General features: G+C 39.1%; 1 protein-coding gene across 1 annotated transcript in view; it reads right to left on the reverse strand.

Moving 5' to 3' along the window:
* The window catches only part of MANBA (mannosidase beta), a 75,143-nt gene that overhangs the window by 5,701 nt on the left and 44,896 nt on the right, over positions 1-24,546 (reverse strand). Inside the window, exons 7-15 of the mRNA XM_015828381.1 lie at positions 22,657-22,767; positions 20,867-21,018; positions 20,025-20,142; positions 17,624-17,710; positions 14,702-14,869; positions 11,041-11,259; positions 9,490-9,654; positions 6,278-6,422; positions 1,295-1,437 (exon numbers count right to left, since the gene is read on the reverse strand). Coding sequence (XP_015683867.1) covers positions 1,295-1,437; positions 6,278-6,422; positions 9,490-9,654; positions 11,041-11,259; positions 14,702-14,869; positions 17,624-17,710; positions 20,025-20,142; positions 20,867-21,018; positions 22,657-22,767 — 1,308 coding nt within the window. The remainder of the gene's footprint in view (positions 1-1,294; positions 1,438-6,277; positions 6,423-9,489; positions 9,655-11,040; positions 11,260-14,701; positions 14,870-17,623; positions 17,711-20,024; positions 20,143-20,866; positions 21,019-22,656; positions 22,768-24,546) is intronic.

The following is a 24,546-nucleotide window of genomic DNA, read 5'->3' on the forward strand; positions in this document are numbered from 1 at the left end:
ATACATAGCAGGGAGCCAGGTATATAATCAACAAGCCCACTTGCACCCCTTGCCCCCACTTCACAAAGAGCGACTCCACGCCGTCTATCTGAGGCACAGTGGTCTCCCTTGGACAAAGGCTCTCCCTTATAATGACCGCTACCCCTCCGCCCCTACCCCGGGTCCTTGGCTGATGGAATGCCTGAAAACCTGGTGGGCATGCAATGTTCACAGCTTTACTTTAAAATACTAAATATATTTAATTCAATATAACTATACAGAATGCCATCTTATTTCATTTCTGGCTTTTGAGCAAACTAAGGGAAGCTGAGCTACTAGGCCAGGGGTAGGCAACCTTGGCTCTTTTATGACTTGTGGACTTCAACTCCCAGAATTCCTGAGCCAGCCATGCTGGCTCAGGAATTCTGGGAGTTGAAGTCCACGAGTCATAAAAGAGCCAAGGTTGCCTACCCCTGTACTAGGTCAAAAGCAAAAACAAACAAAAACCCTTCAAATTTTATTCCTGGTGACTCTATAAACACATTCCAAGTTCTTTTCTTTTGTTGGCAACTATATTTTTTATTTCCCAGTCTAGCCTCCAGCCTTGAGATAGCCTTGTAGCCTAGCACATATTTACCAGGCTCAACTCTGCATAACATTTTTCTGAGAGCAGTCAAGGTCAGCTATGAATTGCCACACACTGACATCTGGCAAAACCACAAAAAAACTTATCAAAATAGAAGGGGTTTTCTTGTGTTTTCTCCCTTGTTTGCCTCTTTAAAAAAAATTTTTTTTCTTTTTTAAGGCTGAGAATTTTGCTGGAGGTTTTGCCTCAAAGCAAAATTCCGTTGCCGCCATTTTTTTTCCTAAGAGTATAAGAAAAAAAATAATGGCACCCTTGTCCTGTCAAAGAAGGAGGGACAAGAAGGGGAAGGGAAAGGGAAGGGGAGAAAAAAGCAAAGTTATGAAAGATAAAAAATCTTTATAAAATTGATTTGGACATTTTTTTTTCAGGGCTCACACTGCAAAGTATGAAATAAAGCCAAAACCAGAAGAGAAAATTACCATGTTAGATATTTAATTCTTTCCCGCTTCTCGCATGCTTCTTTTAAGAAGATAATATAGTCATCAAAATACCAAAGAAAACATTTGCTGCTTCGGAACATTTTAGTCAGATAAAAAAAATTAAGCAATCCAGTAAAAACAATATAAACAATAAACTACTATGTTTTACAATCAATTGGCAGTTTTACTTTTCCCTTGTTCCAGAATCTTCTCTAGCTCTCATTTCAAAGTGAAGCAAAAGGGGACTTACTTTGAGGGCCAGGTTGTAGTCAGAATGAAAATCCGAGACTCCATATATGTAGAAAACATTTTCCTTCTCATGTGCCACAGGCAGCAAAGGAGCAAAGAAATGCTTGGCAAAGTAATGAAGCATCTTCCATTTGCCACCGTATTCTAAGAAAGGGTTCAAAACAGAAAAAAATCATCACGCTCTTCTCAGAAGAACCCAAATGGAGCCATTTGGCTTCAAAAGCCTGCTCTCTTTTCTTCATTCAGGAGGAGAACAAAGATTGTCCCTATATATATTGACGTAGAAAAGGCTGCCAGCATCTGGAATCTCCAGATGAGTTGCTTGCTGGGATTTTTAGGAATTGCCATTCCAAAACTTCATGGGAGGTGTGGGAGGGTTATATACCAAATTGGGAATGGACACCTTACAACAGAGGTCCCCAACCTTGGCAACTTTAAGACTTGTGGACTTCAACTCCCAGAATTCCTCAGCCAGCTTGGCTGGCTGAGGAATTCTGGGAGTCGAAGTCCACAAGTCTTAAAGTTACCAAGATTGGAGACCCCTGCCTCACAAATATTGGTGGGGTTTTTTTGCAGTAATGTACAGGTGCTCCTCAACTTACAACCACAATTGAGCCCAAGATTTCTATTGGTAAGTAAGACAGTTGTTAAGTGAATTTTGTCCCATTTTAAGACCTTTCTTGCCAGAGTTGTTGCAAATCACTGCAGTTGTTAAGTTAGTAACATGGATATTGAGTGAATCTGGCTTCCCCTTTGACTCTACTTATCAGAATGTCACAAAAGGTGATCACGTGACCCAGGGATACTGTAACTGTAATAAATATGAGTTGGTTGCCAAACACCTGAATTTTGATCACATGATCATAAGGATGCTGCAACGGTCGTGTGAAAAATGGTCACAAGTTACATGTTTCAGTGCCGTTGTAACTTCAAATAATCACTGAATTAACTGTTGTAGGTTGAGGACTGCCTGTACATAATAGAAATAACAGTGATAGCAGTATTCCAGTATTTGATGGGCTGCCACCAAGAAGAAGGGGTCATGTTATTCACCAAAGCACAAGAGGGCAGGACAAGAAACAACGGTTGGAAACTGACCAACGAGAGAAGCAACCTGGAATTAAGGAGAAACTTCCTGACAGTGAGGACAATTAACCAGTGGAACAGCTTGCCTCTGGAAATCGTGGGTACTCCATCACTGGAGGTTTTTAAGAAGAGACTGGACAATCACTTGTCTGAGATGGTATAAATTCTCCTGCTTGAGCAGGGAGCTGGACTAGAAGACCTCCCTTCTATTCTATTCTATTCTATTCTATTCTATTCTATTCTATTCTATTCTATTCTATTCTATTCTATTCTATCATCAATAGTGGCACCTTAAAGAATAACAAATGTATGACTTTTGGGCTTTTGGGAATCACAATCCATTTCCTAAACTTTTTTACTTACATTGTAAAAAAATTATTGAGACATTAAAGGTACCATGAACCACGTTTGGGAACTCCTGGCTTATTATATTAGGCTACCATGTCTCATGAGAACTCAAGCTTCATATGATGAGATTTCATGTTCATCTGATCCTCACAGCAACCATCCAACAAAGTAGTCAGTCTTAGAGGGCATGTCTAGCCCAAAGCCACCCAAAAAACCAATATGGTCAAGTGGAGACTTGAACATTGGTCTTCCCACTCCCATCCCAACTCAACCTTCACAGCACGTACTCTAGCATGTATGCAGTAGTACATGTATTACTGCATACATGCTAGAGTACTGACTCAACCCATGTGATAATTCCTCTAAAAACTGCAAGAGTTGAAGCTATTAATAGATTTAAAGAAATTGCTATACTCAGATATTGGTCTGAGAGCACAATAAAGGAACAGATAGGGAATATGCTCACTAATGAACACCTTGAAGCCCTACCTACCGGTCTCAGAAGAGTACTCTTTCCTCTCTATGGGGGTGGCCCGCATGATTATGAAAAATAATAAAAGACTTTTGGACCGAGGTCCTTTTTCAATCTCCCAGAGGCACTGTAAGACAGGGGTCCTCAACCTTGGCAACTTTAAGCAAAGCTGACTGAGGAATTCTGGGAGTTGAAGTTCACAAATCTTAAAGTTGCCAAGGTTGAGGACCCCTGTTGTAAGAGGGGTCTGTTAAAATGGACCCCTGTTAAAATGATAGAGCCCTCCAAGCATACTGCCTGGAGTTCTAAAGAAAACCTAGTTTATACAAATAATAAACAAACATAAAAACAAATATGCCATACCATGATTTATGCTATAATTTATTTCCTTCTCTCTGTAGACATAATCATCATGTCTCAGAAAGGTGCGATTGTCTCTAATAGCTGCTGTGTTTCAGTTCAGCAGAAGATGAAAATGCTAGAGTGTAATGTCAGTAAAAACTGACTCATTTCTTCAACCAAAACGTGCGATCTGAATTGATCATGCTAAAGTGACCTTAAAATGTAGGATGGAAAGTGAGGAAAGAAAGCTTGTAATTTGCCTCAAATGTAACACCAGTGGTTTATGCAAACCATACAGATGGCTGACTCAGAAGCCTTTAATTTGAAGCGTCAGACACAGTATTTCCTTAATAGGCCACAGAGAACCACAGGAGAACCAGGGGAGATGACTTCCTGAGGTCAAATTTACCTACAGAAGCAGATGCTCACCTGGCAATGGCTGAAGGTCAAGACTTGTCTATCATTTTCTCTGGTCTCTGAACTAGAGGACTGACCTCTCTGTTGCCATTTAACACACACCCACACTTTTTAAAAAACAGCCTTTTAAGTGCTCACCATTTTAATTTAATGTGTCCTTTAACACTTTCGTTCCAGTTTAGTTTTATGTTTTTATTATAATCATAAGACTTCAGGTGGAAGGAAGGCAGGGAGGATTATTTCAATTCCCTCTCTCACTGGGCCAATGATAAAAACTGGCAAAAATCAGGTTACCCAAGACTAGTTTGGGGGGGTTCTTTTCCATGTGCTTTAAAAATTTATTTTTGAAACTTTTTATGCTAATTTACAGCTCACACTACAATTGCTAATTCTGTCTTCCTGCTAGTAATTTTTAGCAACAGTGATAAGAGGTGGCTTGAGGACACAAGCTACATTCCTGCTGTAATCTTATGTAAGTATTAGCAGAGCAATTACCTCTGCCCATGCTGTCTGGAAATTATAGGAATTCAGTCCACTTTATCTGATCATCACTGGCTAAGGAAGGCCTCCCAAAATTTCTTAGGGCCAGACAAAGTACAGGTAGTCCTCAACCTACATCCACAATTGATCCCAAATTTATGTTGTGAAGTGAGAAATTTGTTAAGTGAGTTTTGCTCCATTTTTACGACTTTCCTTGCTGCATTTGTTAAGTAAATCACAGCAGTTGTTAAATGAATCTGGTTTCCCCGTAGACTTGCTTGTCAGAAGGTCGCAAAAGGGATCTCATGACCCCCCCAGACACTGCAACTATCATAAATGTAAGTCAGTTGTCAAACATCCGAATGTAAATCACATGCTATAACGGTCATTAGTGTGAAAAATGGTCATAAGTCACTTTTTTCAGTGTGTTGTAACTTCGAATGATCACTAAACGAACTGTTGTAAGTCGAGGACTACCTGTAACTCCTGTTTCTCTAGATGTTGTTAAACACCTTCCAGTCGTCCTGCCAGCACTGCAATTCTGAAACATCTGGAAAACTTCAAGATCCCAAATCTGTTTCAGAGAGTTTTGCTGGTCTCTCTCATTTTACAGCTCTTATTAAACATCCCCTGAGAGGAAGAATCTGTCTAAACCAAATCAAGGACAACTTCCTGTATAAATAGTAAAGGTTAACACAAAGACTTCATTAAAATTCCTGTTTTCTGCACCTCCTACATCTTTGCTCAACAAAAGAAAAAAAAAGCAGCTTTCTATTGCCTGGATGAGATGCAAATTTGTACTTGCTATATTGGGGACTCATCCTAAGAAATAAAGACAAGAAGCATAAGTCATTTCACACCTTTCCCCTCCTCAGCAGTTAGGGAGACTAAGTTTAATTTTCAATTAAAAATGTTTTGTATTTTAAATTCTTTTTTAAACAAAAAAATACAGCAAATTAATCATTAGTGTTATAGACTACGTCAGTGGTGGCGAACCTATGGCACGGGTGCCAGAGGCGGCACTCAGAGCCCTCTCTGTGGGCACATGTGCCATTGCCCCAGCCTTGCCTCCCCCCGTGACCCCCTCCTCACTAGCAGCCCCCCTGGAGGAAAGTCGCCCCTGAGCATGGCCCACGCGGAGCAGCACAGCCAAGAACATGGCAGCCAGGCAGCATAGACAAGACTCTGCCGTCACACACCATCATGCACAGTTGATGCTGCGGGGTGCGGGCAGAGGGGTGGCCACCATGGCACTGCTGGGCTGCCTGGGCAATCTGCAGCGTCCCTGAAAGCGGTGAGTGGCCCTGTGGGCAGGCGGGGCGGGGGCGGGGCAGGGGATGGAGTGGGGGCGGGGCCAGTTTTTGGGCACTTGGTCTCTAAAAGGTTCTCCATCACTGGACTACGTGAATGAAGGAGTGCCAGTTTAGTGCAGTGGTTAAGGCACCAGGCTAGGAATCAGGAGACCATCGATTCTAGTCCCACCTTAGGCACAACCCCATCTGGGTGACCTTGGGCCAGTCACTCTCTCTCAACCTTGAAATGTTGCCAAGAACATTACAGGCAATACATGTTTAGGCAATTGCCAGGCGTCAACACTGATTCAAAGACGTGAAGGCATTAAAAAAAAAAAGTGAGAGAAAACTAGTCACGCTGTTAGTCATGAAGTTGACTAAGTAGTTTATCTTTCAGTCCACGCTAACTCACAAAGTAAAATTTGGTTGAGAAACTCATACACTGCCTTCAGCGTTTTAAGAGAAAATGGGACTATATTGAAAGACAGGGAATTTTAAAGCCCATATTTTAACTCGGCACAACCACTGTTTTTATTTTTAGTCTTACCTAGAGAAGCCCAGGAAGGGCCCTGCCAGATATCGTTTAGTTGCCAAAAAAGGGCACCCATAGTTCGTCCCTCCCCGTTGACTATCTCACTTTGGCTGCGACGATAGAACTCGGTTTCAGTTTTTACACACTGGGCCTGCATGATCTAATTTGGGATATATATAAAAAAAACACAGGTTTCAACCACCCTAGAAACAGACAAGTTTTTATAATTAAGAGAACATTTTTCATTCAAAGATCAGGAGATCTGGAGGATATCAATTATCTGGACCCATTTCAATTGTACTTTCAATTCAAATATGCAAGTAAAATTACCTAGACTACTCCTAGAACTGGCCTACTCCTGGAACTGGGAAGAACAATCTGGCTCAATGTGATTTCTTGGAAATCTTTTTTGATTTAATTCACCATGGTTTTTGATATAATTCACCATGATGTCTTATGGAGGGCTAGGATGTTATAATTCAGAGCCTAAGAAGGTGGACTGGGGTGTTCCACTGAGTTCTACCTTATTCTTCATGCTGTTTAGTGTATAGATGAATGAATTTGCATGATGTCTTATAGCAGGGGTCCCCAACCTTGGCAACTTTAAGACCTGTGGACTTCAACTCGCAGAATTCCCCAGCCAGCAGGGCTGGCTGGGGAATTCTAGGAATTGAAGTCCACAGGTCTTAAAGTTGCCAAGGTTGGGGACCTCTGTCTTACAGAACTTAAGTCCAGACAAAATGGAGAGATCGTAGTAATCATAGGAAATTGGACTCTAGGCTTTAGGATCATTCTGTTCTGGATAAGGCTACAATCCCTCAGAAAAAACAGATCCATCGTCTTGGACTGGTCCTTGATTTCGGATGGTGGGAATGGGAAGCATACTTACTATATCATGTCCCGTGAGCTGTTCCTGAGATAATCACACTTCAGAACACATTCCCATCCCTTGGTCACTTCCACTTGACAACTACAATACTCTATAGCCTATCTAGAAACCACAAATATTGCAAACACTGGCAACCAATGCCAGACACAGGATAGACATTCATTAATTTCAGACAGAGACCCTACATTTTCACAAAAGGGAGATGTGCATTTTGAAACACATACACAGATCATATTTTTCCCAGTCCCCTCTTAAAAGTTTTGATCCTTTGAAAACAAAGGACAAACCTCGATAACGGGGCTACGAAAAGGGGAAACTAGCCACATTCTCCTGAGCCTTTGATTAAAAGTGTTCTTCAACCTTGGCAAATTTTAGATGCATGGACTTATACTGATTGGGGAATTATGCTGACTGGGGAATTCTGAGAACTGAAGTCTATGCATCATACAATTGCCAAGGTTGAAAAACACTGGATTAAAGTATAGAATTTACAAGAAGCTTGGAGGTTGGGGGAGAGAGAGGCTTTTGTTTCAAGAATCTCTTTATTTCTAAGGCCTCTAGAAATCTCGAAGTAATTAGCCAGGAAGTTGCATTGGTAGTTTGATTTTTTTTTTACACATTTTAGTGTAAATGTGTTATTTAAGGCTTATTATATCTTATGCTTATTATTTCTGCAAAAGTAAGAAATTCAGTGTAACCTCAATCACTCCATTCCTATACTCTCATAAAGCAAAACATGAATAACAGCCATTTTTTCAATAGGATTTGCTTGAACTCACTAGCCAGAAAACTCAAGCCAGCGCCATCTTGTGGTCTGCTTGGAACCCTGCAGATAGGTACATTTGTAAATTTTACAGTAAGATTTCATGTACTTTATCTTCTCCATTAAAAAAAAAAAGCTTGGTTTTGTGAATTTGTCATTCAGACAAGGTAGACTCTAAATTATATAAATTATTTTTCTTCCTTTTTCGCCTTTAAAAAGAGAGTACAGGAGATGAAAGTGGTATCTTTCTTATATGCTCGATTGGGGGAGGACCCCAGATGTCTCTATGGAAGCTGGGAAGTAACAGAGGGAGTCACCAAGACTAATCCAAGGCAGAAGGCACAGCCAAAATGTAAAGATTCAGAAAGTTTCTTGGAAATGAGGTTCCAATTATGGGTTCAGCCATGCTACTATAGTTTTCCAGACCCCAATGTTCTAGGTTTTGACCTTTAAGTCATGGTTTGAAATCAGACTATTGGAGAGATCACCAATCTCAATGTAAAACTTGGTAGACAATATGGTCAACAAAAGAGGTTTTCTTAAAATTCCCCTCACTTTCCTACTACCTTTTTAAAGCTCATATTGAGAGGGTCTTCTCCAATGCTGTCCCCAGGTTTTGAAAAGCAATCCCTCAGGAGCTGTGCTGAGCAAAAGCTGACTTTTGGATTGAAATTTAATCCAATTTCACTGAATTAAGTCATAAGTCCTTACATGGAGAGTACAAAGCCTACAAGAAGCGTTTGTGTTACCTTTACATGCAGCATACATGTAAGCATACACACTTTTTCCTTCAGAGAAATTATACACTTGGAAGAGACGTATATAAAAAGAAATACAGAAGGATTATGAGAAGCTGGGAAAGCATTAGAGCCTGAAGGAGGTACTAGAGAGCATGTGGAAAATAAAGGCCAAAGTGGTCCAAGTGGTGGTAGGATCACTCAAGACTGTGGCTCCTAAACTGGGAGAGTTGGTGCCAACAGATCCCAGGAAAAACAATAGCTCTCTGTCTGGAAGAGTGCAGGCTAGCTGCTTAGTTACCTGGTGGCGTAGTGGCACAGTGGTTACAATGCAGGATTGCAGGCTAACTCTGCCCACAGCCTGGAGTTGGATCCTGACTGGTTCAAGGTTGACTCAGCCTTCCATCTCTCTGAGGTCGGTAAAATGAGGACTCAGATTGTTGAGAGCAATATGTAAATAATGCTGACATTGTAAACTGCCCAGAGACTGCTGTAAAGCACTATGGGGTGATCTAAATGCTATAGCTATTGCTTAGCTGCTAACATAACTGCTTAGCTAGTTACTTAGCTAAGATCCTGTGTAGAACCCCAAATCCAAGATATCACCCAAAGAATGGGAAGAGATTTTACGTAAATACAGTATGTGTATTTACACATACAAACACACACACACACTATACACACACAAAGAGAGAGAGAGAGAACTTCATTTTGTTGTTAGATCCAAGAATTAGCTTCTGTTAAATGTGAACAGATTATTTGCTGCATATTTTTCAAAATATTTACATTAACTCTTTATTTTTTTAAGGTCATTGTTAACATTCTGACACATCCTTACCTGGGTGAGATAGATTGTCTGTTTGAAGTTCTCAACTGGATTTACTACCTGAGGCAATTTAAAGTGAAGCCCTGCCTGCTGAAGCATTTCATCGTTACCTCCAGCATGATGCTGTCGGTGCAGGGAGAAATTACTTTTATAAGACCAATCTTCCTCTACAGAAACCTGAACTTAAAAAGAGTACATTCGTATGATTATAAGAACACGAATAGCGTTCAAAAATGCATGCATTTTAAAAATCATATATGGTACTTCAAAATCAATATCCTGTTTATTCATTCAAATGATATAATATCCTCACCTAAAACAAGGACTCTAAAAAAAGCTATTAAATATTTGGGAGTATGAAGGGAATAGCCCCCAGGATGACTCTCTTTTTTTAAAAAACAATAATTATAAATTGCTGTAATTGCCTTAAATTGTGATAGCTCATTTATTTTTGTAAAGCTGAAATAGACCTATTGTTTCCAATGTTGTATTTAGATCCAGGAATCATAATTTCGTTCTTCCAATCCAAATTGTTCTACCTTTTTGTTTCTATGAAAGAAGATTTTTCAAAGTAGCATTACTTTCTGAATTCTCCAAGACACCTTGTTGACTCTCAGATGGGCTACGAATCATACAACAACCTCAGAAATCAGTTTCAGGCAGCAAACCGTGTCCTATATTCATTCAACAGGCTACTGGTTTAAACTGGAAAAAAAGAAAACCGTGTGCAGACTTGTCAGCTATCCTGTGTTGGATTAGAACTGCCTCCAAGCAACCAGTTAGAGAAGCTTTAGAGAATTTATGCTTCTTTTTGTTTTTGAGCTTACAAAGTAACACAGGCATGCCCGACAAACAAAGAAATAAATGCTATTTTAAGTCTGCAGCTTTGGCTTCTCTCTAAAGCCAAGCGTGTGCCCACACATCCTTCTACTGAAGAAATGGAGGAGACACAAGAGGTAAGGATTTTTTTTTTCTTCCTTAAAGTGAATTGTGTCAACTAGGTGTGGCAGAGCATAATTGAACACCATTTTCATGTGTGCATCTATGCCTTTAATATGCCGATGTTTAAATACGCAAACTGCATCAGCAGGGGAAGAGAAGTAACTAAAAGATCTCAGCAGATACTCAATTTACCACCACTATCAGCTCCAGCTCCAGCTGAGAATCCAAGGAAAATCTTAGTTCTGAGTCTACTGAATCTATCTAAACAATATTCAACCTCTGAATCCATCTATTAGGTTCCCAAAGGTCAAGGTCAGTGTTTCTCCATCTCAGGAGCTTTCAGATGTGTGTATTGTAACTCCCAGAATTCCCCAGCCAGCCACTTTGATGTAGCGAAGGCTGTTGAGAGTTCTGAGTTGAAAATGTAGCACCTTATTTTATATGGTTTTATTCGAAGCACGGGATAAAATAGGTACTTGGTTCCACATCATTTAATCTTATTATTTGGTGTTGTGACCTAAGTCTGGACCAGATGGATCCTTGAGCTGATTCCCTAAGTCTTGTGTTACATTCACAAAATGGGCTAGAGAGAGTGAGAAAAGACAACTGGCTTTTATTTACCTGTACCAAGGTGCTAAAGGAAGGCCATGACTGAAAGCCATATTCAGAGGCAAACCGAGCCCTGGGATAAAGGGTCCAATCCCAGCAGTCATTCAGATAATTGTAGTAATGGGTATCTCCATAATGGGTATCATAAGGGTTACGAGCCAACCAGCCTTCTTTGACTGACTCCAATCCATTGGTAGGGCTTGAGGCAATAAAAGGACGGCTCTGATCTTCCTATATTGAACAAGATTAGACATAATAGGATAATTAGCATCAAGAAATAAAAGAAAGTTGCTATAAAAACTACCTAGGCAAACTGCAATTTGGAAAATAAAAGCCAACAGCAGATTTTTCATGATGAATCATGGTCTCTTTTCCCAAGAATACTAGGTCATTTCTATCATTTCTGGTTAATTGAATGTTTCTTTATTGTACAGATCTACACACGGCTCACTGCATTTTACTGCATATACCATGTTGCTCAGTTTGTGAGTCATGTGCAGATCTGTGCACTGGGGAAATAAAACAACCACTTTATAAATGCATGGCATAACATAGGAGAACAAACCCATCAGGACAAGATTCAGCAGTCCATCTGCATTTAAAAGACAAAGGCCACTCTTTCGAAGACAGCAAAGTCCACATTTTGGACAGAGAGGACCGTTGGTTTGAAAGAGGGGTCAAAGAGGCCAGCTATGTCAAAACTGAACAGCCCTGTCTCAACAGAGGGGGAGGGGTAAAACATCATCTATCTCCAGTCTACAACACAGTCCTTTCAGCAGTTCCAAGAACGCTCCACGTCCATTTGTACTACTCAGGTGATCCTAATGACACAGATAAACCTCCAGGTGGCCTCAATGACTCTCTAAAAGAATGCAAATGACCAGCTATTTGCAAGGAGTATAAATCCTTCCATTCCCCACCATCCAGTCAGAGCTGAAGAAGTTTCTTGGATGAGAAGCAAAACGTCTTCAAAGAAAAACAAGAAAGTCCAGTTGCCTTCTAAAAAAGCACCGTTGGGATAACTATGACCTGGATGACTGGGAATCTCCATAGTCTTAGTCACTAATCCAGGATGCCCTCTGCATCTCTTAAAAACACCACTCTTCACGTTCTTTTACAGTAGAGCCGATTAACTTCCCACTCAGTTCAGCCATGTACATTGCCAAGGTGTCATCCTAGTGTTAATGCAAAGTGGGAACACCATGTCATGCTGCCTTATCAATTCTTCCTTCTCCCTGATGAACTCAAGGCACCACAACAAGGTTATGTGGTTTTTCCAAAGTTTCTTTTGCCGATAAAAGAGCGGGGAGTGGGTGGGGGGAGGAATATGAGAGAGAAAGAAACTGCAAAAGCAAAAGGAGAGGAAAGGAGATGCTGGCTGGAAGTTGATTTTTATACGTCTCCTTTGGCCAGTGGAACAGAATACTTGTTAGTTATTCGCTTTCAGGAAAAAAGTGAGCTCCAGGGGATGGAACCAATAGTTCTTTGGAAATGCCTTTGGAAAAACTGAGAAAGGGCCAACAAGGTACTTCCAGGGAACAAAGATACTATTCCTTTTACATCAGTTAGGCACTGGCTACATAATTTTCCCCTCCCAGTTTTATTTAAGTCTTTTACATCTTCCAAGGAAAAAACTTATTATATTTACTTCCTGTAGAACAAATGAAGCTTTTACCCTTTCTCAGTTTACCTCTTAACTATTGTGCATAATTTCCTATGTATGTAACATCCACCATTTTAGCTATCAAACTTGGCTCTTTCATTGAAAGGCAAGACAACTTTGAGGATAACCACAGAAGTAGAAGATATTTTTCTCTCATAACCAAGGTAATCCAGAAGGGAGCTGATTCCTTCCATCTTCAATATGGATAGTATGTGGAATATCCAGAATTCATTCTATCATTACAGGGAATGAAACAGAAAACTGGGCAAAAGAATTCACCTCCTAATCCATTCCTTGGTGAAGCCCTTTCATCCCCTATAAGCACAGGGCTCTAGCAACAGTTTTCTCTTCTGGGCAGCTGCTGCTGTGCTTTATTCTCAGTGGGCTGTGTGTGAATGAAGCCATGACAATTGCCTGCATGGGCAGCTGTTATAAGTGTCAGAGAATGATATTAAATTGCATCATCTGTTGTACATTTTTTCAAGAGGGGAAGCCAGTTCTGAAGTTTATACTTCTTTTCCAATAGTTAATTATTTCCTTCACTAGACAGAGCACTTCAGTGTGGGCAATACAAGGAAGACCTTTCTTCCCAGTCCCAAAATGCCTTTGTATATATAAGAAAAAAAATAATATGAGCCCTTTCAGACTATTTTTGCCGGATTAGGTTTGCAGCTATTCAACAACAGAATACTTCCAGAAGCACAAATGCTCTGGCGGGGTGGGTGGGACAAGCCCAAAGTTTGCATCCCATAATGTACTTCTATCATAAACAGCTTCCTGGATTTTTAGTCAGAATTCAGAAAACTTCAAAAAATCACAGCACACATTTAAAAGTGGCCTACACAACTTGGAACCAGGCAAGCCAAACAGATCCTTGATATTCTAATATAAAATGGCTATTAGCAGGGATAATACATTTCCAGGATTTGTTGTCTGCTTAGGATTTCAGAAAAGAGAAAGAGAAGGAAGAAGAAAGTAGAAGGAAGGGAGGAAGAAGATGTAAAAGATAAGACATCCGGTAATCCAGACAGCATGGCAGCTGGGCAGTGTTTGATTTAGGAGGTAGGCAAGCCTGGACCAGCCTGATTTAGAAGGAAAAAAAATAAGTATGTTCAACACTAAGAACTCATGGTCATGTATTCTTGTGAGCAATGCAATAAGGTCATCAAGCTGATGCATAACAAGGGCACGATAAAAACAGCCTCCTCTTTCCAAACCAGCAGCATATCATTAGATTTATTAGAGAGGTCAGACAAGATTCCTAAAAACACAGAGGCGTTCCAACAGAATCCAGGAGACCGAACTAGGCCAGATAATCATCACCATTTTTAAGACAGATCACAAACTTCCTCTTTACACAATGGCTTCATCTCCTATCTGTTTTTTTACAAAATGCCTGAAGAAATATTATTACCACTAATATAGTGCTATAATTAGTAAATTAACCATGTCCCAATTCAAACAGATCACCTTTAGTTGTAAAATAAAAAAAGGAAATATGCATCTCCCCAGGAGTCATACAGTCCCTGAGAAAGACTAGCACCAAAGGTGTATCAGCCAACTGCAGCTGGGTAAGAGGTATTTGTTGTTTTTCTTAATTTTGTGAAAAACTGTATGATCTTTTTTTAAACATATTTACCAAGGCAAACACTGATATTCGAATTGGGACATTGGTCTTTTCCCCCCAAGCAAAACTCTTCTAACCTGCTACAATAGGCAATCAACAGAAGAAATCATTTTAATACGTATCTTACAAAGCCAACACAAACGTAATGGGAAAGCAGAACATAAAATGGTTGTCAGCGCATTTTGAGCACATCAGGACTCAAAGGAAACAGATGTTTCCAGATTTTATCTAGTGCATCTTTAATGTTAAGGGTTTGCCTGCAAAATTATTCAAAACAATCTATTCATTTCCATACTCTGAAGGAAAGTCACAATTTATCAGAACATAAAACCAACTAAAACGTCACTCCTCTTTTAGATAAGGGAAAAGAAACCAGTACTTACAGCAAAAACAATTTCTCGGATATTATCAACATAAAGTGTCACATAATCTTTGAAATAAAGGTTCATCTGTGCACTTGGAACGGAGAACCAGTTGGTGGAAAGTGCAACTTCATTTTCATTGTTCCCGCTCCATAAAATGATGGACGGGTGATATTTCAGTCGCTTTACCTGGAAAGAACAGTCCTTCTTTCAACTTAAAAGAATTTGTATACAATTACAAATTATTTATATCAGAAGTATTTGTATGAAAAAAACTAAAGTCAAACAAAACAAAAGTAATACTTCTAAAACTGATTTCTTTCAGGTGCACTAAGATTGCAACTTCCAGTGATCACAGCAAGCATGACCAAGGCTATCTTAAAAGACAAGGGACACAAATGAAAAAATAAATCCTGCATAATTTTACTAAGAGTCTTAATGTATCTGAAAATGTCACATAGTGTAAAGGAAGGTATTCTTCATATTCTGGAAGTGATTTTTGTTCTAAAGAGTCCAAAGAAGAAGAATCTAGTCCCATTACACCAGCTCCTGTTTAAGATTTTATTATTATTAAAATAATTACTTAAAAATAATAAGATTAGACTTGCCCAATCGTGCCAAGTTATTTCTCTTGAATCTGTTAGCCAGGCTTATCTCTGATAGAAGAAATAAACAGGGCATTCAATGTTCTGCAGCTTTTATCAATAGAATGGAAGTTTCCAAAGTCACTTCCTGTTCAAGGATTAGACGAGTCATATCTTCTTCCACCAAGGCAAAATTATCTAAGCCAGATATACGTAGAGGCATTGGGACCATGAATATCAATCATTTAACATGCAGCCAGCAATAAAACACTGCTCTCTTTGGCTTTTTTAGAGATATCAGAATAATTTAGGATATTTCATGTGGCTGCAACATCTATAAACGTATGGGTTATACCAGGGATCTTCAAACTTGGCCCTTTTATGACTTATGGACTTCAACTCCCAGAATTCCTCAGCCAGTGTGCTGTTGATTTCAGAGAGATTCTTAGAAAATATAATGTGGATGACTGCAGCAAAGTACTTTGTTGTGAGGAGAAAGTTAAGAGTACACTACATAGTGATGCAGGCACAGGTGAGTGGAAGAAAAAGAATGGGTGATAAATGGAAAAGTTTTCAGCAATGCCAACAGGGACAAAGGAAGCTTTTGCGTGAGAATACTGAAAGTGTAATCTCACAAATGTTCTCCCAGGGACAAAAAAAATTGCCATACGGATCCAATCTCAGCCATTCCCAAGAGTGGCTGAGACAATTTTGACTCCTGAGTGATCATCATTTTGAAAATGGTCAGAATAACAGAGTTGGAAGGGACCATGGAGGTCTTCTAATCCAACTCCCTGCTCAGGCAGGAAACCCTATACCATTTCAGACAAATGGTTGTCCAATCTCTTCTTGAAAACCTCCTGTGTTAGAGTACCCACAACTTCTGGAGGCAAGTCGTTCCACTAGTTAACTGTTCTAACTGCCAAGAAATTTCTTCTTAGTTCTAGGTTGCTTCTCTCCTTGATTAGTTTCCATCCATTGCTTCTTGTCCTGCCTTCAGGTGCTTTGGAGAATAGGTTGACCCATTCTTCTTTATGGTAGATGCACTCCTCTCTTTTAGCTAAATCCATAGAACCTTAATACTATACGTTTCTCCCTTTATAATTATAATAACTGTGGTGCTTCCAATTTCCAGTCCTGGGAACAGACAGCAGAGGAGAATCTCTCTCACCCGAACAAAAAAAAAACCCCTCTGTTTATTCAAGCCAGAGGGGCAAAAAGCAACTGTGACCTGCTTCTAGTAAACGTAGCCTGAAAATAATCCAAGGATTTCAAAGAAATTTTACTAGCTACAAGTACCTGTTTCTGAAGACATCAGAACAAAACTCAAACAGGAATATGTTTTATAGTCCAATTCAGTGAATAGTTTATAGGATCCATTTGTAAGCTTTGGATCCTGCCCCTTTGTTGGAATTCACACCAGTGTTGCTCTTGCAGCAACGATGCACCCAGAAATGGTATCTTCTTCTTAATGCATCCAAAACTCTATAAATCCAAGCAACTATTCAATGATGGAATTGGCTATAGGTCAGAGATGGTAGGGATGAAAGTGCGGGTTCTACCAGCTCAAAATTATACTGCCCCACTTTCAATTTTTACGATCAGGTTATTAAATGAGCAAGCATACAAGCTAATCAATGAACACTTTTCTGTATGAAAGGTAATCCACAATCACATTAACTTGTACAGTGTATTTCCTCTAAGAAAAGAAAGCACCCATTTTTTTTCTCCACAATACAATCCATTAAGTCCTCCTTCACCCCATGTCTTTCTCTCTTCCTCCTGCCATATCTTTTCTCTTTTTCCTCCTCCTTGATCCATATCCATATAAAATAATTAAGAGGTTTCCCTTGGCACCAGTGGAAGCTTTTAGAATACTATGAATGTGGAGAATATTCACCATATGAGGAAAAAATGATTAACAGGCCATAACACACTTTTTGCTCCATGTGGGACTAGGCTTGGAAGGATTCCCCATTTCTCTTGGAAGCTTCACAGAGATTTTAAGGATGTGAGAATGGAGAGACCCCAGGCTGCATCCAACTACAGAACAAGAATTGTATACCTCTGAAATAAGTGTTCTGCAAACGAGTTTTAAAGAATGTTACTCTACTTTTTCAGTTACTCAATTTCATATTATAGCTTGCCTTTTGGCAGTTAACCATGTTAGATAGAAAGTTTGCATACCAACCATTAACATCTTTCATGCATTATAGGAAGGAAGAGAACAGTGGAGTAATAGTAGGATTAGCCTACTTTGAGCAAGATAAACTTGTTGATAAACCTTCAACTGACATGAATGTTTACTTCTTTGTGATAGTTTATCATAACCTTCCTCCCCATGTAAAGAATATCATACCTGATGAGTAATTTCTGCTCTTACTGAGTCTAAGTAGTGCTGGTTGGTTGGATAAAGGGCAGACGCAAACATAAAGTCTTGCCAAATCTAGAAAATTAGGGAGAAAAATTGAAGCTCAAAAAACAACCAGTGTCTTTTTATAAAGACAGAAGATATATTACATCGTATCAGTGATTCCAAACTGTTATTTACAAAAAGTACTGGAGTTTAACATCCAACAAGGTTATACTGACTAAGAGACTATGACATAGATCTGGAGGACACTGGATCAAGAAAGATTGCCTTGTTACTTTTTTAAAAGAAAACAGTCATAAAAATATTGTCTTCCTTCAAATCGTACTTAAAACGAAGTTCCTGTCACGTTTTCTTGAAAATATGCGTCTGAATATAGAACTTGTTTCTAATTGGTATGTACAGCACTGCAGGTTTGCAGTACAGAAGATGTAATAAAAGTACAATAAAGGTTTGTTGTAGCTGAACAAAATTGGGGTGATTTGGGGAGATACTAGCATTATAAAGAAGAAAACTCTACATATAGTAATATAAAATAATGATGAAAAAATGATGGCCTAATTGTTTTCAGCCATCCTGCAGTCATCATAGTCTTTAGCCTGAATACAAAAAGGTAAACATGGGTTGTTTCCTTAACAAGCAATTGGATAGTATACCAACATAAATAAAAATGCCTAAGGCAGCAATTCCCAATCTGGTGTCCTCTAGATGTCTGGAAACTATAACTCCCAGATTTTTCCATATTTGTGGGAGTTGGCACTCAACATATCTGGAGGAAACAAAGTTATAAAACACTGGATTGAGATTTACATTCAATGGAAGCCACACATTCAGAAAACAGACAAGAGCTTGTGAATACTTGTCCCAGTATTCCCTCCTTGGAATGATTGTTCCTTACAAAACAAATGCAAATTATCAGCAGAATTATTTTTTATAGAAAAACCAAAAGTACATATCCCCACCCAGACATACACACACAGATACTACTCTGAAATAACAGAGACTTCAGGTAATCAAGTATGGACTTTGCACGGAAAAAGAATGAGATGTGAAATGCAAAACAGGCTCTAAATTCTTTAAGCTAAACTGTACACTTTTTGCACCAGGTTCAATTTTGCTAGAGGGGACAGTTAGAGGAAGGGGAGAGCAAGAAGAATAATGGTATCTGGATGTGATCCAAAGAGCACAGGGTGGGAGCTGAAATTTCACCTGACTGTATCATTAATGAAAATCTAAGAAAATGAATTTATAGGCTATAACTCAAGGTTATGCAGATACTGTTTATCTGCAGTTTCAAGCAGGTGTCTTTCTCCTAATCATACTTCTGTGTGTGTGTGCATGTATGTATGTATGTATGTAAGTATGTATACACGTACACACAGACATAGGCACACATTCTTTATTTTAAAAAAAATGGGTTTTGAAACTTTCTGTGTTCAAGCCAGAACTCTATGTGTAGGTTAAGAAAAATTATTATTAGCTTCCTAAAATAAGAAATTTCAAAATAGTCCAAAATTTTCAATTATCTTCTGGTTCCTAAACTATATTTTACAGCATTTGGGCCCTAACGTATCTGTAGAATTCTTGGTGCTCTCTGAGCTTGGTTGTTTGATTGCAGATGTTTTGCTATCAGATTTTTTGAAGATGTTACCTAGTCTGGTAACAAAATATTTGCAAGCAAACAACCAAGCTCAGAAAGCACCAAGGATTCCACAGGTGAACCCTGAGTTACACATATTCTCTTCTATTGGTCTTAACATATCTCAGAAGACAGAAAGAACCACCACAGTGAGCATTTAGTACCGTAATAATACAGGTTAGAAGCCACACATATTTTAGATACCAAGAAGACCAAAACTAAACAGGAAACATGAACAGTTCCTCATGTTTCTCATTTTCCTACTTCTGCATTTTTTTACTTAGTTACTTTTGGTTCCATTTTCTAAAGTAGAGGGACATATGAACTGTTAAATGTGCAATCTTTACCACATGAGCATAGATTCAGTAAACTAAAAGCATTTTTCTGTTTCTTCAACATATTCATAAGCTGCTGTACATGAGAAGAATATACTCATTAATCTGGCTAAGCATCCCCACACTGGTGTGTTAGTGCTAGACCAGGGGTAGGCAACCTTGGCTTTTTTATGACTCGTGGACTTCAACTCCCAGAATTCCTGAGCCAGTCAAGGTTGCCTACCCCTGTGCTAGACTTTAGATCTGCTCCAGTAGGCTTCACCTTCCATCCCATGGCTTAAGCTGTTACCTGTGGCTTTACTACAGGGACAGGCAACTGCTGTGTGGCCAAAGGCTACACTTAATTTAAACAGAAAATAATGCTTAAACATTTGAGGTCAGTTGCTGCTAACATATGCTGGTTTGGGGGACTTACCATGATTCCTAGTTCATCACAAATCTCATAGAACTCATCTTGCTCATATATGCCTCCTCCCCAAACTCGAAGTGTATTCATATTGGCATCAACTGTTGACTGCAATAAGAAGCGTAACCTATCAAGAAGAAGTGAGAGTTCAATCTTACTGAGCAGCAAATGCTACCCTATAGAAAAACATAAGGAAGTAGCAAATATTTCATTTGAAAGCATGCACATACCGTAATTCAATGGTGATCTTGCTTTTTATATTTTGGCATTGAATTATTCCATGAGCAACACTGAACTGAAGGAAAGATACTTAACTATCATATTTTCTGTGTCGTTCCAAAGATGCTGTCAATCTAACATTTTCAAAAGACAATTTGTTTTTTCCTTGAAGACGTTTCACTTCTAATCTGAGAAGCTTCTTCAGTTCTTTTTTGAAAGAGCACCTTTGGGACGACCATGACCTGGATAACTGAGAATCTCCACCGTCTTATTTTCTGGGTGTTGCCATAGGCTAATAGTGAAATTAATCTTTGCAAACTATTATTTTCATTCTTTCAAAAAAGCAGCAGCACCACAATGCAAATGGGGGGAAAAAATCAGCCCCTTTTAAGTTCCCAGTCCTTTCAAAAGATCTTTTGTTTTAGTCAATGTGTTCCTTCGCCTTTATGAAATCTGTAATATACCTTATTTCTAGAATGCCAGACTTATTTATATTCCATTAGAAAGAAACGTTAACATTTCTACACAACTGTTTCAAAACTGTTTCAAAACTCTCCAACCTTCAATCAAGTACATGTCTCTATAGACAAATTTCTATACTGAACATCTAAAAAACATTTGTTCAAACTCACATTTTAGAGCTCACTTTGTCAGGAAAAGAATCAGCTGGAATCCAGTTGGAACCTTTCATAAAAATGGGCAGTCCATTTATTCTGAAATAAAAACTCAAACCGGGCGAGTCAGGAATAGGTTCCTCTACCAGATCTACTGTCCGAAAATAAACCTGGGGAAAAAGAAAATTTGGACATATTTGAGAAAAACCTTAAGCTTTAAGATGTATGTTTTGGATATTTTCCTCCCCAAAACCACCATGTGACATATAATGAAACCTTATTGCAATAATTCTTAAAATAAGAAAGACTTGGAGCTGGACTAAATTAGAATCAGTTGGAAAAGGATCGTAAAACTAGACACTACTGGAAAATACTACGGTTTCTGCTTGATTTCTGATTCTTTTTCAACAAAGAAAATATATTTTTGCTATGAACATCTATGCAGTTTGCTTACAGGGTAATTCGGGTAATGTATTGTAATATAAATTCAGGATAATGTAATGAATCAACTAAGCGAAGTGTTTATTACAACTCAGACTGCATTCACAGGGAAACTATAGAAATACTAGGACAGATTTAAAAGGATCACATTTTTTTTCTCCAGCCACTATTTCTGATTCGAATTACAGTTCAAGGAACAAAACATCAGTTCAGCTATAGAAAAAGGAACCTAAAGCTTTTGCTGGCAATTTTAAAGGAGCAGCTGGGTAAATTTGAGATTATCCCAATTCATTATATAGTGAGTTCTGGGATTACAGTCTTCTGCAAGTTTTTTCCTTCCAGGTGGGTTGATCTACCATTCCCATAATTCCCAGTCAATATTGGTTGTGTGTGATGATAATGGCAGCCCAACATATCTAGGGAGCAATGGCTTGAAAAGGCAAGTTAATCTGGGGGAGGCTGTTCCCTATAGCTTACACTCCATCCCCAAAGTATAACCATTCAAGAATATAAAGACCCACTATATAGTAACAAAGGTATTACTTCTTTAACAGGCATTGTAGAAATACGTAAATCACTCCATGATGACAAGATACTGCCAATCACAACAGCAATAGTGAAACAACCATTTTATAATATTTTAATCATTAATCTGTTTTGGGCTTTCCCTTAATATTATTGCACAAAGTGGTAATAAATAACACCAAAGAACATTAAAGGTAAAAATCACTATCCTGGGGCCATTTCTAGAGATATTCCAGTGGTTGCATGCAATGCTTTCAGAAACCATATTCTTAGTGGATAACCTAGTCGTCATTTGGGATCTTCGATCATATCTTTATAACCCACAGAGGCATTCAAGAGACCTGCCTGATTTTTCTCACTGTCCAAGTTATTGGCCTAATCAAATGTTCTGCAAGAAACAAAGTGATGAATTTCCAAAATCCCCCAAATGTCAGATCTTTCATAAGGAAGAGAAAATCTATTTGTTTTCTCCTTCCTTTCAGGGACTCTGCTGATATTGCTAGACAGACGGGGAATGAATGAATGTCCAATCTAACATCCAATGTAGCCATCAATCCACAACCTTATCCTTAACACAGGTAGATTGCAAAATGAATATATTAAAATATTCAGTGGAATATTTCAGCAACACTGGACAATATGTTAATATGTGTACAATTGAGAGGGGGATACAGTTCAGGCTCCACTCATCCACTTCAATATTATATGTGCCAAAATCTTGCAAGATGTGGTGGTCCTTTGACTATTAATATAGTGCAATCTATGAATCCAGTCACAAAGGCTATGAAAGAGAAGAGACAATTGCATGTCATATGTAATGCTAAGCAGAAGATCTGACCTACCTTCCAATGTTTTATGATCTTGTATCCTTCCTGCATAATGAACACTGCTGTCATGTTGTATCCAGACTGATTTCCATGCCCAGATGGCCACCAAAGTTCCACTGGCACACTCTTTATAAACCCCACACCAGGAAAAGAAAGAAATATGTTACGATGAAAACCTGGGCAGAACTTCATTCAACTCATAGAGAACTGTTCCTTGAACAAACAACATCCTTAAATATTCCTTGAATGATGGACTAAGCGCTAACAATGTGACAAAACAACCCTTCCAGATAACCCAGTTATCTGCACTAGATATTAGTGATATAAGAATTCCATTTTAGTCAGATTCCATCTACTAAAGAGCTATTGCCTTGGGTCAATTTAAATTTTACTTATAAAAAAAGAACCAAAGGTACAAGGCCATCATCTAAAATGCATCCATTCTAATAGTTACAAAGTTATTAGTGCCATTAAACCAATCAAAAACATTAATTGTGAGACAAAGGAAGAAATTCAGTGTCAGCATATAGGTAGAGTACAGGGTCATCCTAACAACATTTAATAACTGGTTCCTGCATTCCTTAAAATAAATAATAAAATGTGGGTATAGTTGGTGCCACTAACAGTGTGACTTCTCTGTATAAAGCAGAGTGAAAAATCCCTGGTCTCCAGCAACAAAAACATTGCCCAAGAACCCTTGCCTTCAACTAGGTCACGTGATGTTGCACAACGTATCGGGACAGTTTTGCCATTGCCGGCAACAGGAAACCAACAAACTGAAATACGGTCTACTGGGAGATGACAAAAAAAAGCTTATTGCTTTTATCTTTCTTCCAGCAACTCTTAAACTTGAGCTAGACTTTAGTCTCAGGGAGTAAGTTCCTTTTCAAGTACTGTAATAGCATTTAAACCCAGTTTAATTGTCCCTCTTTTGATCACTTGGCACTATGAATAATACGCTCCATGCTGGGGATCTGGAAATGTATATTAGCATCAAAGAATAATGTACCAAAACATCATACATGTTTTTCTTCCTCCGCTACTCTATCCTGCCTCACCAGTTGCCATCTGAAGTAATTTTAGAATGGTGACTTAGGGTTCCGAGAATTTGGAGGAGGAATATGATAGGGATAGATTGAGGTTAGGTAAGGTGCCGGCCTAGAAAGCAGGAGACTACAGATTCTAAGCCTCCCTTAGGCATGAAAGCCGGCCGGGTGACTTTAGACCAATTGTTCTCTCTCAGCCCAACCCATATTTACTGTAGTAATAATAATAATAAAAGCTAAACACCATAATCAAAGGCATGAGTGCCTCATTAAAACAAAATATCCCCCAAATCTAACATTCTTACCCACTGAGATCTCATGTAAATTTATTTTACAAGATTTTAACCATTAAAAATAACTAAAGTACTAAATTAAAAAAATCATTTTAATTTGGGTGTCCTTAGAAAGTATAAGAGTACTATAACCACTATACTGTTAACTCCTGGACTACACTGTCTGAGGTCCTCTCACAACATTACCGTTGTTGGACTGTGGGGAATCATGCAACTCATTCTGGTCCGTGGTAAACAAGGCCCCCCTCATTCAAGATCTTATCCAAGAGGGGGGTGCGGACCTGGCAGGTATCACCGAGACCTGGTTGGGCACGGAAGGGGGAGTGCCCCTTGTTGACATCTGCCCGCCAGGTTTCCAGGTATTCCCTCAGCCAAGGACCCGGGGTAGGGGTGGTGGGGTAGCGGTCATTATAAGGGAGAATCTATGTCCGAGGGAGACCACTGTGCCTCAGATAGACGGTGGAGAGTCCCTCCTTGTGAAGTGGGGGCAGGGGGTTCAAGTGGGCCTGTTGATTATATACCTGGCTCCCTGCTATGTATCAACGGCCCTGCCTGAGCTGGCCGAC

The sequence above is a fragment of the Protobothrops mucrosquamatus genome, unplaced genomic scaffold (assembly GCF_001527695.2).
Source record: "Protobothrops mucrosquamatus isolate PMUCROS unplaced genomic scaffold, P.Mucros_1.0 scaffold_224, whole genome shotgun sequence".
NCBI classification, from domain to species: domain Eukaryota; kingdom Metazoa; phylum Chordata; class Lepidosauria; order Squamata; family Viperidae; genus Protobothrops; species Protobothrops mucrosquamatus.